This window comes from Hemitrygon akajei, chromosome 21 (genome assembly GCF_048418815.1).
Source record: "Hemitrygon akajei chromosome 21, sHemAka1.3, whole genome shotgun sequence".
In the NCBI taxonomy this organism is placed as follows: domain Eukaryota; kingdom Metazoa; phylum Chordata; class Chondrichthyes; order Myliobatiformes; family Dasyatidae; genus Hemitrygon; species Hemitrygon akajei.
This window is the reverse complement of record NC_133144.1, coordinates 11,896,172-11,916,127: the sequence shown is the minus strand read 5'-3', so window position 1 is coordinate 11,916,127 and position 19,956 is coordinate 11,896,172. Positions and strand designations below refer to the sequence as shown.

At 53.7% G+C, this 19,956-nt stretch overlaps 1 protein-coding gene across 1 annotated transcript in view; it reads right to left on the bottom strand.

The window, feature by feature from the left end:
• Positions 1 to 555: 555 nt before the first annotated feature.
• Positions 556 to 19,956, bottom strand: part of tp53bp1 (tumor protein p53 binding protein, 1) — an 87,868-nt gene continuing 68,467 nt past the window's right edge. Inside the window, 9 exon segments of the mRNA XM_073025806.1 lie at positions 556 to 898; positions 2,759 to 2,904; positions 3,324 to 3,523; positions 6,112 to 6,206; positions 12,615 to 12,827; positions 13,289 to 13,465; positions 14,631 to 14,822; positions 15,915 to 16,330; positions 18,488 to 18,649. Of these exon segments, the coding sequence (XP_072881907.1) occupies positions 711 to 898; positions 2,759 to 2,904; positions 3,324 to 3,523; positions 6,112 to 6,206; positions 12,615 to 12,827; positions 13,289 to 13,465; positions 14,631 to 14,822; positions 15,915 to 16,330; positions 18,488 to 18,649 (1,789 nt within the window). The 3' untranslated portion in view covers positions 556 to 710.

Below are 19,956 nucleotides of genomic sequence, written 5' to 3'. Positions count from 1 at the left end.
AAGCCAGTGCCTGTGTCGCAAGCTCCCTCTCTCCACACAGCTGATCAATCCAAAGGGAGGGCAGAGACAGACACAGTTTGGCAGTGCGCGAGAGTGAACTGCCTTAGGGGCTCCAGCTCTGGATTTTTCCTCAGGGTTTACTCCCGGAGCCTTCCGCGTGGGTGTGTAGGGCCACAAGGCGGCGGAGGTTTCCTTCTCCGAGATGAGCTGCCAACCAGCTGTCTGAAACGACTGGGTTTAAGGTGCCAGTAACCCGCCTTTGCGCCTTTTCCTGTCAGTAGGAACGATTCCGCCGGGCTTGGTAGCTAAGCCAGACGTGAAGGCCAGGAGCTGGGCTTGGCTGTCAGAGGCTGTTTGAGACACTCGCCATTGGGAGCATTTAATAGGCAGTGGGGGTTTGTCCCCATTACCCCACCCCTCCCCGGCTATGACAGCCCTAAGGCACCAGAGGTTCAAACCTTTAACCTGCCGGCTGTTACTTTGAGTAAATCACAAGCAGATTTTCTTTCAATAAAAAAAATGTAAAACTGACAAAAAGGCGGCGAAACCTCACAGTTTATTCTGTTGTTTTTTTAATAAAAATGAAACCAATAAAACTATGTACATTTCATACATGCAGTTACAAACACAGACAGATAAAAGCTTTGAAAATGTAAAACAGCGGCACAACAGATCGGCTGTTGGGGGAGCGATGGGTGGAGGGCCTCCTTTTAGCTGGGCTTGTAGGTGTGTTTGTACATGGGGTGGCTGTGCTGACTGACCCTCTGACCAGTCACCAGGCTCTGGATTACCCACTCCTGCGAGACCACCGGCACGGACAGCGACTCTGCACACTTGAGCAGCGACAGGGGGCAGGACGGGTCGGTCACCACGATGTCGAAGAGCCCCAGAGGGACATCTGCAAGGTCAGAGAAGGAGAAACACCTGTCAGCCCAGTGGCTACAGCAGCCAAGTTCAGCGGGGGGGTGACTCAGGATGCCCCCAGCAAAGGCAACGGGCCCTGAGCTGTAACAGCCGCTGCCGCGGTGGTAGCAGTACGAGGTGGGCTAAACAACATGGAGGGAGCTTCACTCTGTGTCTGACCCCGGGAGTGTGTGACGGGACAGTGTGGAGGGAGCTTCACTCTGTTTCTGACCCCGGGAGTGTGTGATGGGACGGTGTGGAGGAAGCTTCACTCTGTGTCTGACCCCGGGAGTGTGTGATGGGACAGTGTGGAGGGAGTTTCACTCTGTGTCTGAACCCGGGAGTGTGTGACGGGACGGTGTGAAGGGAGCTTCACTCTGTTTCTGACCCCGGGAGTGTGTGATGGGACGGTGTGGAGGGAGATTCACTCTGTGTCTGACCCCGGGAGTGTGTGATGGGAGATTCACTCTGTGTCTGACCCCGGGAGTATGTGATGGGACGGTGTGGAGGGAGCTTCACTCTGTGTCTGACCCCGGGAGTGTGTGATGGGACGGTGTGGAGGGAGATTCACTCTGTGTCTGACCCCGGGAGTGTGTAATGGGACGGTGTGGAGGGAGATTCACTCTGTGTCTGACCCCGGGAGTGTGTGATGGGACGATGTGGAGGGAGATTCACTCTGTGTCTGACCCCGGGAGTGTGTGATGGGACGGTGTGGAGAGGGAGCTTCACTCTGTGTCTGACCCCGGGAGTGTGTGATGGGACGGTGTGGAGGGAGCTTCACTCTGTGTCTGACCCCGGGAGTGTGTGATGGGACGGTGTGGAGGGAGTTTCACTCTGTGTCTGACCCCGGGAGTGTGTGATGGGACGGTGTGGAGAGGGAGCTTCACTCTGTGTCTGACCCCGGGAGTGTGTGATGGGACGGTGTGGAGGGAGCTTCACTCTGTGTCTGACCCCGGGAGTGTGTGATGGGACGGTGTGGAGGGAGTTTTACTCTGTGTCTGACCCCGGGAGTGTGTGATGGGACGGTGTGGAGGGAGCTTCACTCTGTGTCTGACCCCGGGAGTGTGTGATGGGACGATGTGGAGGGAGATTCACTCTGTGTCTGACCCCGGGAGTGTGTGATGGGACGGTGCGGAGGGAGCTTCACTCTGTGTCTGACACCGGGAGTGTGTGATGGGACGGTGTGGAGGGAGTTTCACTCTGTGTCTGACCCCGGGAGTGTGTGATGGGATGATGTGGAGGGAGCTTCACTCTGTGTCTGACCCCGAGACTCAGTGTTGGGACAGTGTGGAGGGAGCTTCACTCTGTGTCTGACCCCGGGAGTGTGTGATGGGACGGTGTGGAGGGAGATTCACTCTGTGTCTGACCCCGGGAGTGTGTGATGGGACGGTGTGGAGGGAGCTTCACTCTGTGTTTGACCCCGGGAGTGTGTGATGTGATCGTGTGGAGGGAGCTTCACTCTGTGTCTGACCCCGGGAGTGTGTGATGGGACGGTGTGGAGGGAGCTTCACTCTGTGTTTGACCCCGGGAGTGTGTGATGGGACGGTGTGGAGGGAGCTTCACTCTGTGTCTGACCCCGGGAGTGTGTGATGGGACGGAGTGGAGGGAGCTTCACTCTGTGTCTGACCCCGGGAGTGTGTGATGGGACGGTGTGGAGGGAGCTTCACTCTGTGTCTGACCCCGGGAGTGTGTGATGGGACGGAGTGGAGGGAGCTTCACTCTGTGTCTGACCCTGGACGTGTGTGATGGGACGGAGTGGAGGGAGCTGTGTCAGACCTGTAAATCAGGATGAATGTGACCCCACAGCCCCCACACCCCACGCCCCCACCCCTGAGGGCTGGGGACATGCTCTCACCCTTGCCGTGAGTGGTGGGATTGTGCTGTCGGACTGACGTCGCCCCTCCCATCATCAGGATCTCCGGCCACAGGCTGAGGAAGTTCTCCTGCTGATCCGACACCAGCAGCATCTTCATGTTCTTGAAAGGGGTGGTGCGAGGGTGCCTGGGGAATCAGGGAGGAGTCAGTGAGTGGCCGCGTGTGCACGTGGGGGGGGGGGGGCGGCGATGAGGGACTGCAGAGGGCGGGGTGGGGAGGGCGTGAAGCTGACTGGGGTAGGGGGGGTCACGGAGCAGAGGGATGGGTCGGTGAGTTGGGGGGGGCGTCGGGGTGCAGAGGAGGGTACTAAACCATTTACAGGGGCGGGGGAAGAGGAGACGGAAGAATCGAACGGGAGTAAATACATCGGGAGGGGTGGGGGGAGGTCGAGGTCTGACAAAGGTTTAAACTGTTTGGTTTTGAGATGCTGGTGTTTTCCAACACCCGAGGGAGTGCAGGAGTGCCACGGCAACGAGCAGCGGGATACCGGGGCTGGGCAGTGAGTACAGTTTCGGTTGAGCGGGAGAGTAATTGTGCCCTCTCACCACTCCAAGATGCGGTCTGCCTCGACACTGTACCCAGCAGGAAGCAGGTAGTTCTTGTAAGGCTGCAGCTGATTGGAGAGGCAGCTGTCGCGTACCCACAGGTTGGACACGCAGGGAACTCCGCTGGCGATGCACAGGAAGTATTTCTTTGTCCGACAGTGCTGGTCGGCGATCAGCACGCACTGGTAGGCAGCTTTGCACTGAAACACACCAGGCACACGGCACGAAAATCAAAACAGCGCCCCTGCTACTGAAATAAAATAATACCAAAATAATCTCCACCAACAGTCTTGGCCCGAAGCATTGATAGAGCGGATGTTCCCTATAGCGAGAGAATCTAGGACCAGAGGGCTCAACTTCAGAATAGGGGGCCGTCTGTTTGGAACAGAGACGAGGAGGAATTTCTTTAGTCAGGGGGTGGTGAGGCTGTGGACATTGCCACAGACAGCTGTGGGGGCTTTGAATATACTTAAAGCAGCAGAGATTGATGGGTGTGGGTGGTTACAGGGAGGAGGCAGGGAATGGGGTTGAAAGGGATTTTAAATCATCCTTAATGAAATGGTGGAGCAGACTCGATGGGCCAAATGGCCTAATTCTTCTCCTATATCTTAGCCTCCTTTGTTGCGGGACATCACACGGCTGACCACTCCGTCCATCGAGTCCTTACTAACCAACCACCCACAAACACTGACCCACACATTACCAAATTCATAGAGCATTACAGCACAGAGAAAGGCCCTTCAGCCCATCTAGTCTGCCTAGTCCCTTCAACCTGGACCGTCACCCTCCACACCCCTCCCATCCATGTACCTAACCACATTTCTCCAAAACCCAGGACTTCTGCGGCTGCTCGTTCCACACTCTCACCACCTTCTGGGTGAAGTCCCACACTTCCTCCTGAATATTTCATCTTTTACTAATAACCCATGACCCCTAATTCGAGTCTCAGCCAGCCTCCATGGGGAGAAAAAACATGCTTGCATTAACAAACGTGAAAAAAATCCGCAGATGCTGGAAATCCAAAGCAACATGCACAAAATGCTGGAGGAACTCAGCGGGTCAGGCAGTATCTGTGGAAAAGAGCTAACGTTTCAGGCCAAGATACTTCATCAGGCCTGGAAGGGAAGGGGGGGGGGGGGGAGTCAGGGTAAGAAGGTGGCGGGAGGGGAGGAAGCAGTACAAGGTGGTAGGTGAAACCAGGAGAAGGAGAGGGGTGAAGTAAAGAGTTGGGAAGTTAATTGGTGAACGAAATAAAGGGCTGGAGGAGGGGGGAATCCGATAGGAGAGGCCAGAAGACCATGGAAGAAAAGGAGAGGGGTGGAGCACTAGAGGGGAGGTGATTGGTGGGGAGGGACGAGTGGACAAGGGAGTCACATAGGGAGCGATCCTGTTGGTGATGGCAGAAGTTACAGAGAATTATGTGCTGGGCACAGAGGCTAGTGGGGTGGTAGATGAGGTCAAGAGGAACCCTATCCTTGGTGTGGTGGTGGCAGGAGGGGGTGAGGGCAGATGTGCATGAAATGGAAGAGTTGTGGGTGAGGGCAGCGTTGATGATGGAGGGCATCTCAGTTGTTCTGGAATGAAAAGCCTCATCCCGAGAGCAGATGTGGTGAAGATGGAGGAATTGAGAGAAGAGGATGGCGGTTTTACAAATAACAGGGTGGGAAGAGGTATAGTCCAGGTAGTTGTGAGAGTTAGTGGGTTTATTGAAGATATCAGTAGATAGACTGTCACTAGAAACTGAGAGAGGGGTCGGAAATGGATCAGGTAAATTTGAGGGCAGGTTGGAAGTTGAAGGCAAAGCTGATGAAGTCGACGAATTCAGCATGGCGCAGTAGTCGATGTAGTGTAGGAAGAGTCGGGGAGCGATACCGGTGTAGGCTTGAAACATGGAAAGGCAGGGATAGCTCCGACCCGTGCTCCGGCTGGTGCTCTTGACTACACCTTCGGTTTGAAGGATGTGGGAGGAGTCAAAAGAGAAATTATTGAGGCCGGGTACCAGGTCCACAGTCTCCTCTACTGCCAGGATGAGGTCACACTCAGGTTGGAGGAGCAGTACCTCCTATTCCATCTGGGTAGCCTCCAACCTGATGGCGTGAACATTGATTTCTCAAACTTCCATTAACGGTCCTTCCACCCTCCTTCACCATCCCTCATTCCCATTTCCCTCTCTCACCCTATCTCCTTGCCTGCCCATCGCCTCCCTCTGATGCTCCTCCCATCTCCCTTTCTTCCATGGTCTTCTGCCCTCTCCTACCAAATTCCCCCTTCTCCAGCCCTTTCTCTCTGTATTCAGCCTTCCTCCTCTCCCAGATTCACCCATCACCTGCCACCTTGTACTTCTTCATCATGATGCTTGGATTAACCCTACCTATACCCCTGCCAAATCCCCACATTCCCATAACCACTCTCAGAATCTACCCCTCACCTACACACTGAGGGCAAGTTACAGCAGCCAATTAACCCACCAGCCCCCTCAGTTTTGGGAGGTGGGTAGAACCCGGATCTCCAGATGCGAGGGGAAAAATTTATACGCGGAGGTTGGTGGATGGCTGGAATGCGCGGTTGGGATTGGTGGCGGAGGCAGGTATCACAGAGGTGCTTAAGAAGATTTTAGACAGGCAGAGAATGGTGGGATATGAACACTGTGTAGTTTAATTAGCCTAGCACAGCATTGTGGGCTGAAGGGTGCCGGGGCAGGGTTTCTGCACGCTGCCTGCTCACCCAGCTCCCCTCACCCCCTGGCTCAGGACAGACACAAGCACCACCCATCCTCAGCCCCTCTTACCTGGGCTTCATTGAAATCCTGAAGGATGTATCCTCCGCCAGCTCGAAGCTGGGACTCTGTGTACTGCTTATTGTAGGCTGCGGTCTCCACGTACTCTAGGGTCAAACAGTGACACAGTTAGATCCCAGACCATCGCCCACCGTAGAGGGAGGAAAACTGTGAAGTCATTTACTATTCACTTCCTGCTCCCCCCGGCTACCTTGTCTCCTCACGTCTCCTCTTGCTATAAACACATCCAACGCTCCATCTCCTCTCTGAGCCAACCCTCCCTCAATTTCAGAACCCGTCCCTCTTTCCAGTGAAGCTGCCTTGTTCGATTTAGATTCAGATTTATCCGTGACCTGTACATCGAAACACCGTGAAATGTGTCAACAGCCAACACACCCAAGGATGTGATGGGGGGGGGGGGGGGGGCAGACTGCAAGATTTGCTGCACATTCCAGCACCAACATAACAAGCCCCCGACATTTGGCAGAACTGTACTGTAATCGCCAGCACTAAGGACCTGGGATCAAGGATCTGCTGAGGGAGATTCCCACCTTCATCCTGGTGGTGGTGTACATCCCAGCTCAGGAAGAATCCCTGCAGCACCCGGTGACCCTGTGATCTCTATCTCAGAGGCCAAAGTCCGCACATCTTAACAAGGTGAACCCGTGCAAGGCCTTGGGCTCTGAAAACCAGTGCCAACCCACTTGAAGGAGTGTTCATGGACATCTTCAATCTCTCACTACTGTAGGCAGAGGTTCTCACCTGCTTCAGAAAGGCAACGATTATACCAGTGCCCGAGACAAGCAGAGCAGGGGAGCTGTCTCAGTGACACTCCCATCTACTGTGATGAGGTGCTTTGAGAAGCTGGTCCTGGCCAGAATCAACAGGATGCAGCTCTCCGCTCAGCCTCGGATCATCAGGACGATAGCAATGCATCAGGCTGCTGATTACTGTCTACAGCTCAGCAGTCTACACAATCATACCCTCATTACTAACCAACAAGCTTCAAAACCTGGGCCTCTGTGCCCCAAACACGAGGGAATCTGCAGATGCTGGAAATTCAAACCACACACACAAAATGCTGGTAGGACACAGCAGGCCAGGCAGCATCTATAGGGAGAAGGGTCTCGGCCCGAAACGTCGACAGCGCTTCTCCCTATAGATGCTGCCTGGCCTGTTGTGTCCTACCAGCATTTCCTCTGTGCCCCACTCCACCAGGAGACAACAGTTAGTGCGGATCAGAAATAACATCTCCTCCTCACTGAGGGTCAACACCAGTGCACCTCAAGCATGTGAGCCGATGGGCCCACTGCTCTGCTCTCTCTACACCCACGCCTGCTCAAACACCATCTATAAATTTGCCGGCAACACAACTGCTGTTGGCAGGATTTCAGGTGGGGGCGACAAGGCACACAAGAACGAGATAGATCAGCTGCTTGAGTGGTGTCAGCTGGCACTCAACATCATTCAGACCAAGGAATTCACTGTGGATCTCAGGGAGGAGAAGTCCTCGTCGAGGGACCAGAAGTGCAAACGGTAAACAGTTTCAAGTTCTGGGGTCAACATCTCTGAGGATCTATCCTGACCCCAACAAAATATCAACGCAATTACAGCGAAAACACACCGGCGGCTGTATTTCATGAGGAGTTTGAGGAGAATTCTTGCAAAGACTCTTGCAAATTTCTACAGAAGTACCGTGGAGAGCATTCTAACCGGCTGCATCACCGTCTGGTATGGAGGGACCACTGCACAGGATGGGAAAAAAGCAGTAGAAAGTTGTAAACTCAGCCAGCTCCACCATGGGCTGTGGGAGGAGGTACAGGAGCCTGAAGACACACACTCAACTTTTCAGGAACAGCTTCTCCCCCCCCCCAACCAACAGATTTCTGAATGGACAATGACCCCTGAACACTTAATCAGAAATTTCCCCTCTCTTTTCACAAGAGTTATTTATTTTTATACACACTACCTATAAAAATATTCATTACCCCCCCCCCCACCCGAAAGTTCTTATCTTTCATTGTTTTGCAACATTGAATCACACTAGATTTAATTTGGCTTTTTGACACTGATCAACAGAAAAACTGTTCAGTGTCAAAGCGAAAACAGATCTCTACAAAGTGATCCAAATTAATTACAAGTATAAAACACAAAATAACTTATTGCATAAGTATTCACCCCCTTAGAGTCAGTATTTAGTAGATGCACCTTTGGCAGCAATTACAGCCTTGAGTCTGTGTGGATAGGTCTCTATCAGCTTTGCACATCTGGACACTGCAATTTTTCCTCATTCTTCTTTACAAAACTGCTGAAGCTCTGTCAGATTGCATGGGGATCAAGAGTGAACAACCCTTTTCAAGGCCAGCCACAAATTCTCAATTGGATTGAGGTCTGGACTCTGACTTGGCCACTCCAGGACATGGACATGAACTTGTTTTTAAGCCATTCCTGTGTAGCTTTGGCTTTTTGCTTGGGGTCATTGTCTTGCGGGAAAACAAATCTTCCAAGCTGCAGTTCTCTTGCAGACTGCATCAGGTTTTCCTCCAGGATTTCCCTGTATTTTGCTGCATTCATTTTACCCTCTACCTTCACAAGCCTTCCAGGACCTGCTACAGTGAAGCATTCCCACAGCGTGATGCAGCCAACACCATGTTTCACAGTAGGGATGGTGTGTTTTTGATGATGTGTGGTGTTTGGCTTATGCCAAACATAGCGTATGGTCTGATGGCAAAAAAGCTCAATTTTGGTTTCATCAGACCATAGAGCCTCTTCCAGCTGACTTCAGAATCTCCCACATGCCTTCTGGCAAACTCCAGCTGAGATTTCATGCGAGTTTTTTTCAACAGTGGCTTTCTCTTTGCCACTCTCCCATAAAGCTGTGACTGGTGAAGCACCCGGGCAACAGTTGTTGTATGCGCAGTCTCTCCCATCTCAGACACTGAAGCTTCTAACTCCCTCGGAGTTGTCATAGATCTCTTGGTGGCCTCCCGCAGAATACCCTTCTTGCACGGTCACTCGGTTTTTGAGGGCAACCTGCTCTAGGCAGATTTACAGCTGTGCCATATTCTTTCCATTTCTTGATGACTGACTTAGCTGTACTCCGAGGGACATCCAGTGACTTGGAAATTTTCTTGTATCCATCTCCTGACTTAAGCTTTTCAAAAATCTTTTTGCGGAGCTGCTCAGAGTGTTCTTTTGTCTTCATGGTGTAGTTTTTGCCAGGATACCAGTGGCTGGACCTTCCAGGTACAGGTGTATTTTTGCTACAATCAATTGAAACACCTTGACTGCTCATGGGTCTCCAAAAACTATCTCCATTTAACTAATTATGTGACTTCTAAAACAAATTGGCTGCACCAGTGATGATTTAGTGTGTCACATTAAAGGGGAAGAACAGTTATGCAATCAATTATTTTGTGTCTTATATCTGTAATTAATTTAGATCACTTTGTAGAGATCTGTTTTCACTTTGACACAAAAGAGTCTTTTTCTGTTGATCAGTGTCAAAAAAGCCAAGTTAAATCCACTGTGATTCAATGTAATAAAACATGAAAACTTTCCAGGGTGGGGGGGGGGGGGGGAACACTCTTTATAGGCACTGTATATACTTATTGTAATGTACAGTTTTCATTACTATGCATTGCAACGTACTGATGCCACAAAACAACAAACTTCACGACACACTGCATGTTGCTGATAGTAAATCTGATTCTGATTCCGACTCTACACTCAGTGACCATTTTATCAGGTACTGGAGAGGAACCTGGCATGGTCTTCTGATGCTGGAACCCATCCACTTCGAGGTTCGATGTGCTGTGCATTCAGAGATGCTCTTCAGCACACCGCTGTTGTAACACGTGATTATTTGAGTTCCTGTCACCCTCTTGTCACCTTGAACCAGTCCGGCCGTTCTCCTCTGAACTCTCTCATTGACAAGCTGTTTCACCCGCAGAACTGCGGCTCACTGGACGTTTCTTGTTTTTCACACCATCCTCTGCAAACTCTAGACTGTTGTGCGTGAAAGTCCCAGGAAATCACCAGTTCCTGTGATTTCCTCCTACCCATCTGGAGCTAACAATCATTCCGCAAAGTCACATTTCTTCCACTTTCTGAGGTTTGGTCCGAACGACAACTGAACCTCTTGACCTTGTCTACATGCTTTTATGCATTGAGTTGCTGCCACATGACTGGTTGATTAGATATTTGCATTAACGAGTGTGAACAAGTGTACCTAATAGTCTCTGACCATATGTTCTAACCTAAGGGGGTGGGTCACAAGTGTCAGCACCAACACAGCATGCCCACAACGTTCACCAGGAATAGGTGAGGTGTGATCACTCAGCGTCTTGAGATCAAAATGCCATTAGTTTCAAAGTAAATACGGAAAATGATGGGTCTGGCCCACAGACTGAGATTCTAAATTGGAGAATGGCCAAATTTGATGGTATCAGAAAGGATCAGGCAACTGTGGATTGGGAGAGTCTGTTTTCAAGCAAAGGTGTACTCGGTAAGGGGGAGGCCTTCAATAGCGAAACTTTGAGAGCACAAAACTTGTATGTTCCTATCGGAATGACAGGTAAAGACAACAAGTGTAGGGAACCTTGGTTTTCAAGTGATATTGAGGTCCTGGTTAAAGAGAAAAAAGGGGGTGCCTAGCGGATATAGGCCAGTAGGAACAAATGAGGTGCTTATGGAGTATAGAAATGCAAGAGAACACTTTAAGAAGGAAATCAGGAAGGCTTGATATTACCTTCTTTGACAAGGTGAAGGGGAATCCTAATGGCTTCTACAGATACATTAAGAGCAAAAGGATTGCATGGGTCAAAGTAGCTCCTCTGGAATATCAGAATAGTAAGCTATGCATGGAGCCAAAACAGATGGGGAGATCTTGAATGGATTTTTTGCATCTGTATTTACTTGGAAGATGAAGACAGGCTATAGAAATGAAGCAAAGCAGCAGCGAGCTCATGGACCCTGTACAGATTACAGATCAGAGGAGGGGGTGTTTACTGTCCTGAGGCAAATTAGGGTGGATAAGTCTCCAGGGCCTGACAAGACATTCCCTCCCTCAGAGCCTGTGGGAGGCAGAAATTACAGGAGCCCTAGCAGAGGTATTCTAATCATCCTTATTGGCAGGTGAGGTTCTAGAGGATTGGAGGACAGCTCATGTTGTTCTGCTGTTTAAGAAAGGCTTAAAAAAATAAACCAGAAAATTATAGGTGGTGAGCCTGACATCAGTAGTTATTGGAAGGTATTCGAATATTGGAAGATAAAGAAAGGGTTGGATACATGAGTATTTAGATCAACAGGGACTGATTAGGGATAGTCAGCATAGCTTCCTGTGTGGTAGGTCATGTCTAACCCATCTTATAACTGTTTTTGAGGAAGATACCAGGAAAGATGCTGAAGGCAAGGCAGTGGATGTTGTCTACATGGACATTAGAAAGGCAATCGACAAGGTCCCGCAGGAAGGTTCAGTCACTTGCAGTCAAGATGAGGTAGTAAATTGGATTAGACAACACACACAAAATGCTGGTGGAACACAGCAGGCCAGGCAGCATCTATAGGGAGAAGCGCTGTTGACGTTTCGGGCCGAGACCCTTCGTCAGGATTGGATTACACATTGGCTTTGAGGGAGAAGCCAGAGAGTGCTAGTAGATGGTTGTCTCTCTGACTGGAGGCCTGTGACCAGTGGTGTGGTACAGGGATTGGTACTGGGTCAGTTGTTGCTTTACATCTGTATCAACGATCTGGACAACGTGGTTAATTGATCAGCAAATTTGCAGATGACATGGGGTTGTAATGGCCAGCGAGGAAGACCATCAGAGCTTGCAGTGGGGTCGGAACCGGCTGGGGAAATGGGCTGAAAAATGGCAGATGGAATTTAATGTACACAAGTACGAGGTATTGTACTTCGGTAGGACCTACCAGGTCCTACTCAGTGAACAGAAGGGCACTGAGGAGAGTGGGGTAGAACAAAGGACTCTGGGAATACAGGTCCATAATTCATTAAAAGTGGCAGCACAGGCAGATAGGGTCGTAACGAAAGCTTTTGGCACTTTGGCCTTCAGAAATCAAAGTAGTGAGCATAGGAGATGGGATATAATGTTGAAGTTGAAGACACTGGTGAGGCCTAATTTGGAGACTGGTCACCTACCTACAGGAAAGAGGTACGCAAGGTTGAAAGAGTACAGAGAGAATTTACAAGGATGTTGCTGGGTCTGGAGGTCCTGAGTTATAAGGAAAGATTGAATAGGTTACGACTTCATTCCTTGAAACGTAGAAGATTAAGGGGAGATTTGGTAGAGGTATACAAAGTTCTGAAAGGTGTAAAAATCCTGTGGAGACCCTCTCCTCCCCCACCACCCAATTCTCTGCCCTCCGTACGTGTTCCCTCTCCCTCCCTACAACCATGCACCTCTGTGCTGCTCCCCGCGTTCCCCGCTCTACAGACACTCCCCTTCCCTAACCCTCACTCAGGATTCGGATGGAGGATAAGAAAGAGTTGCACTCACCTTCCTCCTCCTCACTGCTGAGCGTCCCGTCACGGTGGGGGGGTTTATTTGTCTGTCGGTCCGATTCAGTGGCTGCGGTGAGGATGAAGGCATACCCCACGAAGAGGGTGGGGCTCTTCGGCAGGGGTCCGTGCTGGGCTTCCACAGATGGGCCCGACCCGCTGGACGTGTCCCCCTCGGAGGGGCTTGCAAAGATGCTTGGCTTCGCGCTCCCTGCAGGAGGGACACCACAGTTCAGACACGTCCACAGAACCACACAGCACAGAAACCATTCGTCAACCTCACTGGAATCAGACGGCACCTCACATCCCAACTCCTCCGTGCCCACTAAGGTGTCAGCTTGAGCTGGTTCCATTTGCCTGTTTTTGGCCCAGGTGACCCTCTTACCCCTTCTCCTCTCCTCTCCTCCCTCTGCTGCCCCTCCTCCTTCCCTTTCCCCCATGGTCCACTGTCCTTTCCTCTCGGATTCCTGCTTCTTCTTCAGCCCTTTCCTCTTCCCCCCCCCAACCTCCCAACATGCCCTCTTCCCCCCACCCCCCCCACAACCTTTCGCTTTGGCTCCAAAGATACCGCCTGATCTGAGCGTGTATCGATCACCAACTGACGGGGGAACACTGTGCGAACTGGCCAAAGTCACTGCTCCCACAAACCCCAGCTGGGCTACCAAACGTTACCGGATTTCCCGGAGCCTGGCTTGCGTCCGCGCTTTGCCGGCGACCGCTCTTCATCTGAACTGAGGAGCTTTCTCTTGCCCGTGAGGGGTGAGGCCCTCGGGCTCTCCGCCTGCTTCCTCGTCGGGGTGCTGGCCCCAACGTTACTCCGCCGCTTTCGCTTCCCCTCCACCAGGTTATCTGTGGGCGCAAGTTCAATCCCCCGTCACCACAGGTGGAATTGGAATCTTATCGTCAAGTACCGGGATAGAGTGAAAAATACACCCAGCGTACTGCTACAGATCAGATCAGTGCGCTGAGGGGGAACAAGGTAAAACGGTGACAATGCAGAGTAAAGTGTCACAGCTACAGGGGAAGGGCCGTACGGGCAGACAGTGAGATGCAAGATCATAGACTGCAAGGTCCAAGAGTCTGCTAGGAGACCACTCAGTAACAGCAGCACTGAAGTTGTCTTCAGCCTGGTAGCACGTGCTTTCAGACTTTTGTATCTTCTACCCGATGGGAGAGGGAAGGGGGGAGAATGTCTGGGGTGACTGGGGTAGTTGATTCCCTTGGATGCTTAACTGAGGAAGTGAAGTGTGCACGGAGGGGAGGCTGGTTTTTCCCCATGCGCTGAGCTTGTCCACAACTCTCTACAGTTTCTTGCAGTCACGGGCAGAGCAAGTCGTGGTGCATTCAGATCAGGTGCTCCCTATCTCCCTATGGTGCATCGATACAAACTGGCAAGGATTGACGGGGACATGCCAGATCTCCGTAGCCTCCTGAGGAAGAAGAGGGTTAGTCTCCGTTTGTGAGTGTGCATGCATGCGCTGGCACTCTGCATCTCTCCAGCTGACTCCCCTTCTCCCCCGGTCTCCTCACCTGGCCTGTCTGATGGGGGAGCAGGGCCAGAGAGATGGGGGGATTGGTGCACCGAGGGGGATGCGGGTGTGGGGCCAGAGGGAGACAGTGACGGGGATGGCGGGGAGAGCAGAGGCAGAGCAAGGTGTGGGGTTGGGAGGGTAAGGCAGACGGGGGTGGGGGACAGGAGGAGGAGGGGTGCGGGAGAGGGAGATGGAGGAAGGGAGGAGAGGAGACATGGGTAGACGAGGAGAGATGAGAAAAGAGCGCGAGAGAGAGAGAGAGGAAGGATTAGGTTAAAGAAGGATGCAGTAATGATTAGTGTTGTTTGGAAGTTTCGGTTTGGGTGGTTCTGCTGGGACTGTGGCACAGATGGTCAAGGACGACAGGAAGGGTACGGGGGGAGGGTGGGGCTGGAGATCAAGTCACGCTCACCCAAGGACACAGGTGGTCAAGGACGACAGGAAGGGTACGGGGGGAGGGCTGGAGATCAAGCCACGCTCACCCAAGCTGATGTCGGCTGCCATGGCCAGTGGCGTGCTGGGCTCACAGGGGTCGAGGCCAAACTGCTCCCGTAAGCGGTTGCCCTGTTCCAGCGAGAGGATGACCGCCATTCGCTTGTACCACTTCTGCACGCCCTCCTTCTCGATGCAGTAGAAGAACTCGTCAGGCTCCTTCCGGTGGGCCCTCACGATACCTGCAGGTGACAGATGGTCAAGTGGGGGGGGGGGGGGGAGGGAAAAGTCTCTACAGAAATGAAACTAGATGGGCTGGAGCCAGGGGGGGGGGGGGGAAGCAGTCTTGTATGGGGTGTCCAGGGAGGGGTAACACCTCAGGTGAAGGGGCTTGTTCTGTCCGCTCTCCTCCCGTACTCCCTCCGCACTTGCACCACCTTCACTGTCCCCCGGTTTCTATGAAGAAGCACTGACCACAAACACGGCTCTGGTTTCCCTCCCTCAGAGGCTGCCTGACCTGCCGAGTGTTTCCAGCACTTTCTGCTTCCAACCCCCCGCCCCCCCCCCCCACAAAATTTCCAGCCTCTGCAGCCCGTCATTCCTGCCTGGCAAAACCTGGGCTGCTCAGTAGCGGCAGAGGCCGAGGGGAGATCTGGGAACGCTGACGAGAGGGCTGGTGCAGGTTTCCCAGATTGAAACGTCTCACCCCAGGGGGCACGCACTGACGCTGAGAAGTTCAAAGGCGATGTGAGGGGCAAAGATTTTTCAAAACACAGGGGCAGTGGGCTTCTGGAATGAGCCGCCAGGGCTGGTGCTGGAGACAGCTACAACGTACAAGGAAGGAAGATAATTGTGTAAGAAGTGAAAGGATAGTGACATTGTATAGGCAGTAGGGTTAGTTTAGTTGGGAATTTGAAGCCAATTTAATTGGTTCAGTACCACATGGTGGGTGTTCCTGTGCCGTGCCGTACCGTTCTACGCTAACAACAAGGGTACAGGTCGGCTAAATGCAAACAGGCTTTTTTCACTCAGACTAGAACTAGAGGTCATGGGTTAAGGGTGAAAGGTGAAATGCTGAGGGGGAACCTGTTCACTCAGAGGGTGGAGAGAGTGTGGAACGTGGCTTTGATTTCCACACTCAAGAAAAGTTTGGATAGCTACATGGATGGAAGAGGTGTGGGAGGGCACTGGTCGATGATAGATGGGCTGAAGGGCTTGTTTCTGCACCGTGGTGTTATCTGCCTCTGTGCTAAAGGTCTGGAATCTCAGTTCCCTGCCCGGGTTTCTCTCTAAGCCGGGCGTGGCGCAGCCTGCTTCGGAACGGAGCCACGTACCGGCGCTGAAGTACTCGTCGTCGGACAGGGCAGTCACCTCGGTCTCCACGGGGATGGGGTCACACAGCAGGATGTCCTTGCCCGGCACCTCGCACTCGTAGCCGTCGTCGAAGAGCACCTTGTACCGGCCGTCCCCCGAGTCGCGGGTGATGGTCCCCGAGTAGAAGTAGCCATTGGACGACCACTTGGCCACCACGCGCAGCCCCACAAAGCTGCTGCTCTGGGAGGGGGGCAGTTTGGGGTCAGCGGGGGACAGGGTTTGCAGGGGAGGGATCTCGGGCGAGCCCGAGCGGGGCAGTGAAGACGCTGCTGCCTTGTCAGGGGGCTGGGCGGTGATGGGGATGTACTGTTCCTCCGAGGATGTGGCGCTGGAGGTGTCCTCTCCTCGCGCACGGTGCAGAGTGTGCATCATCTCCCTGGGGGGAAGTGGGGGCAAAATGGGGGTGGGAGGGGGCAGAGAAAAAGGGGCGAGGGGGTGAATGATGGAGAGGGAGGGGCAAGGGGGAGGCGAGGGGGTGGATCATGGTGAGGGAGGGGCGAGGGGGAGGATGACGGTGAGGGAGGGACAAGGGGGTGGATCATGGTGAGGGAGGGAAGAGGGGGAGGATGACGGAGAGGGAGGGGCGAGGGGGAGGATGGCAGTGAGGGAGGGGCGAGGGGGAGGATGACGGTGAGGGAGGGGCGAGGGGGTGGATCATGTTGAGGGAGGGGCAAGGGGGAGGATGACGGAGAGGGAGGGGTGGGGGTGGGTGACGGAGAGGGAGGGGCGAGGGGGTGGATGACGGAGAGGGAGGGTCGAGGGGGTGGATGACGGAGAGGGAGGGTCAAGGGGGTGAATGATGGAGAGGGAGGGGTGGGGGTGGGTGATGGAGAGGGAAGGGCGAGAGGGTGGATCATGGAGAGGGAGGGGCGACGGGGTGGATCATGGTGAGGGAGGGGTGACGGGGAGGGTGACGGAGAGGGAGGGGCGAGGGGGTGGATCATGGTGAGGGAGGGGCGAGGGGGAGGATGACAGAGAGGGAGGGGCGAGGGGGAGGATGACGGTGAGGGAGGGGCGAGGGGGTGGGTGATGGAGAGGGAGGGGCGAGGGGGAGGATGACGGAGAGGGAGGGGCGAGGGGGAGGATGACGGTGAGGGAGGGGCAAGGGGGTGGGTGATGGAGAGGGAGGGGCGAGGGGGTGGATCATGGACAGGGAGGGGTAGGAATGGTCAGGATGGAAAGAGGGTGGGGTATGGACACAAGAGTATGTAGTGAATGGAACATTTCTCCGTTACACTGTTTTCCAGTATCACTACCTCTGACCTCATACCCATTCCTCGCTCTGTCAGCACCACAGGGCCGGGACACGTTGTGAACTGGCGTCAGTCCTCTGTGGGACTAGTCCCTTGACAGCTCCCCTGTGAAATCCTGTATCAGGCCAGCGGGGCAGGCAGACCCTCCCAGCCAGGGTCGAAACACCCCCTCTACAAGCTCGCTCCCACCACCCAGCACTGGAACTGGAACTCACAGGGCAGGGGTGAGAGTGAGGGGGGAGTCTTTGGATTTTCCGAGCCCAGGATCTCTTCACCTGAACCTCCCTGTGAGGCGGGAGTGCGGGTGGTATCTGTGCACAGCAAGCTCCCACAGGCAGTTAACACTTCAGTACGGGTAGACACACACTAGGCAGGACCACGGCGAGCTCTCTCCTCCTCCTCTACGCCGGGCTCCTGATACCTCCGCTCAAGAGGCCGGCAGTGGGAATCGCCCAGGACGCATCGAGCCCCAGGTTCCTGCCCCAGTTGTGGAGGAACCACACACAAAGCTGACGTCATTTTCATCAGTCAGTCACCCTCAGAGCAACCAGGTCAGAGACCCGACTGTCATCTCCAAGATTCATTCCCACCTCTTCCGGGTCAGGCAGACCATCAGGATTGGGCTCAGTCTAGGTCGTAAGCAGTTGATCGGACCTCGTCTGGACCATTACGAGCAGTTACGGGCTCCGTATCTAAGAGAGGATGTGCTGGCATTGGAGAGGGTCCAGATGAGGTTCGCGAGTATGGTGCAGAAATGTCACACGAAGGGCATTCAACAGCTCTGGGCCTGTACTTGCTGGAGTTTAGAAGAATGCGGAGGGGATCTCATTGCCTCCTACCAAACACGGAAAGGCCCGGTAGAGTGAGCATGGAGAGGATGTTTCCTATAGTGGGGGAGAGGCTACAACCAGAGGGCACCGCCTCAGAACAAAGAGACGTCTCTTTAGAAAAGAGGAGATATTCCTTTGGTCAGAGGGTGGTGACTGTGGAATTCATTGCCAAAGACGGCTGTGGACACCAAGTCATTGGGTACGTTTAAAGCACAGCTTGATTATCAGGAGCATCAGAGGGGAATGGGGTTGAGAGGGGAAACGTTTGAGATAGTTAGATGGGCTGTTCAATAAGCAAGGTTTAGAAGGATGTGGTCCTAACGTGGGCAACGGGATCATCTCGATGGGCAGCAAGGAACTGGAACACTGAGACAGGGAGATGCCAGTGGAGCACACTAGACCTACAAGCTCCAGATTTATCTCCTGGGAACACACAGCAGCCCCACTCACCTGCTGACTGTGGAGCGGATGGGGGGCCGCCCCCTCTTTCCTCGGCCCCGGGGAGCCGGGCTCCGTGGGGCGGGTCTGGTATTCACAGAAGCTTCGTCGCTCTCCGCCACACCGGACAACAGGTGCTTCGGTGACCAGTTGTGGGCTCCAACCCTCCGCGGGCTGATGGCAAATTCCAAAAAATAAACAAAAACAGAAATCCAGGTGAACATACGTCACGGGCAAATGGGCAGGTCTAACCGGGAAACACCACCGATAACAGTGGTCATTCCTTCCACCCCCGGTGGGGTATCAGACTAGACCGCGCAACAGGGCACGTACCAGTGAAAATGAGAACCAGGGGAGCTCCATTCCGTATGTGACTCGTGCAGTGTGCGCTCTGCAAGTGAGGAACGGGACCGTGTGATGGGACCGTGTGCAGGGAGCTTCACTCTGTGTCTGACCCCGGGAGTGTGTGATGGGACAGTGTGGAGGGAGCTTCACTCTGTGTCTGACCCCGGGAGTGTGTGATGTGATGGTGTGGAGGGAGCTTCACTCTGTGTCTGACCCCGGGAGTGTGTGATGGGACGGTGTGGGTGGAGTTTCACTGTGTCTGACCCTGGGAGTGTGTGATGGGACGGTGTGGGTGGAGTTTCACTGTGTCTGACCCTGGGAGTGTGTGATGGGACGGTGTGGGTGGAGTTTCACTGTGTCTGACCCCGGGACTGTGTGATGGGACAGTGTGGGTGGAGTTTCACTGTGTCTGACCCCGGGACTGTGTGATGTGACGGTGTGGGTGGAGTTTCACTGTGTCTGACCCCGGGAGTGTGTGATGGGACGGTGTGGGTGGAGTTTCACTGTGTCTGACCCCGGGAGTGTGTGATGGGACGGTGTGGGTGGAGTTTCACTGTGTCTGACCCTGGGAGTGTGTGATGGGACGGTGTGGAGGGAGCTTCACTCTGTGTCTGACCCTGGGAGTGTGTGATGGGACGGTGTGGAGGGAGCTTCACTCTGTGTCTGACCCCGGGAATGTGTGATGGGACAGTGTGGAGGGAGATTCACTCTGTGTCTGACCCCGGGAGTGTGTGATGGGACAGTGTGGAGGGAGATTCACTCTGTGTCTGACCCTGGGAGTGTGTGATGGGACAGTGTGGAGGGAGCTTCACTCTGTGTCTGACCCCGGGACTGTGTGATGGGACGGTGTGGGTGGAGTTTCACTGTGTCTGACCCCGGGACTGTGTGATGTGACAGTGTGGGTGGAGTTTCACTGTGTCTGACCCCGGGACTGTGTGATGGGACGGTGTGGGTGGAGTTTCACTGTGTCTGACCCCGGGAGTGTGTATGGGACAGTGTTGGTGGAGTTTCACTGTGTCTGACCCTGGGAGTGTGTGATGGGACAGTGTGGGTGGAGTTTCACTGTGTCTGACCCTGGGAGTGTGTGATGGGACGGTGTGGGTGGAGTTTCACTGTGTCTGACCCCGGGAGTGTGT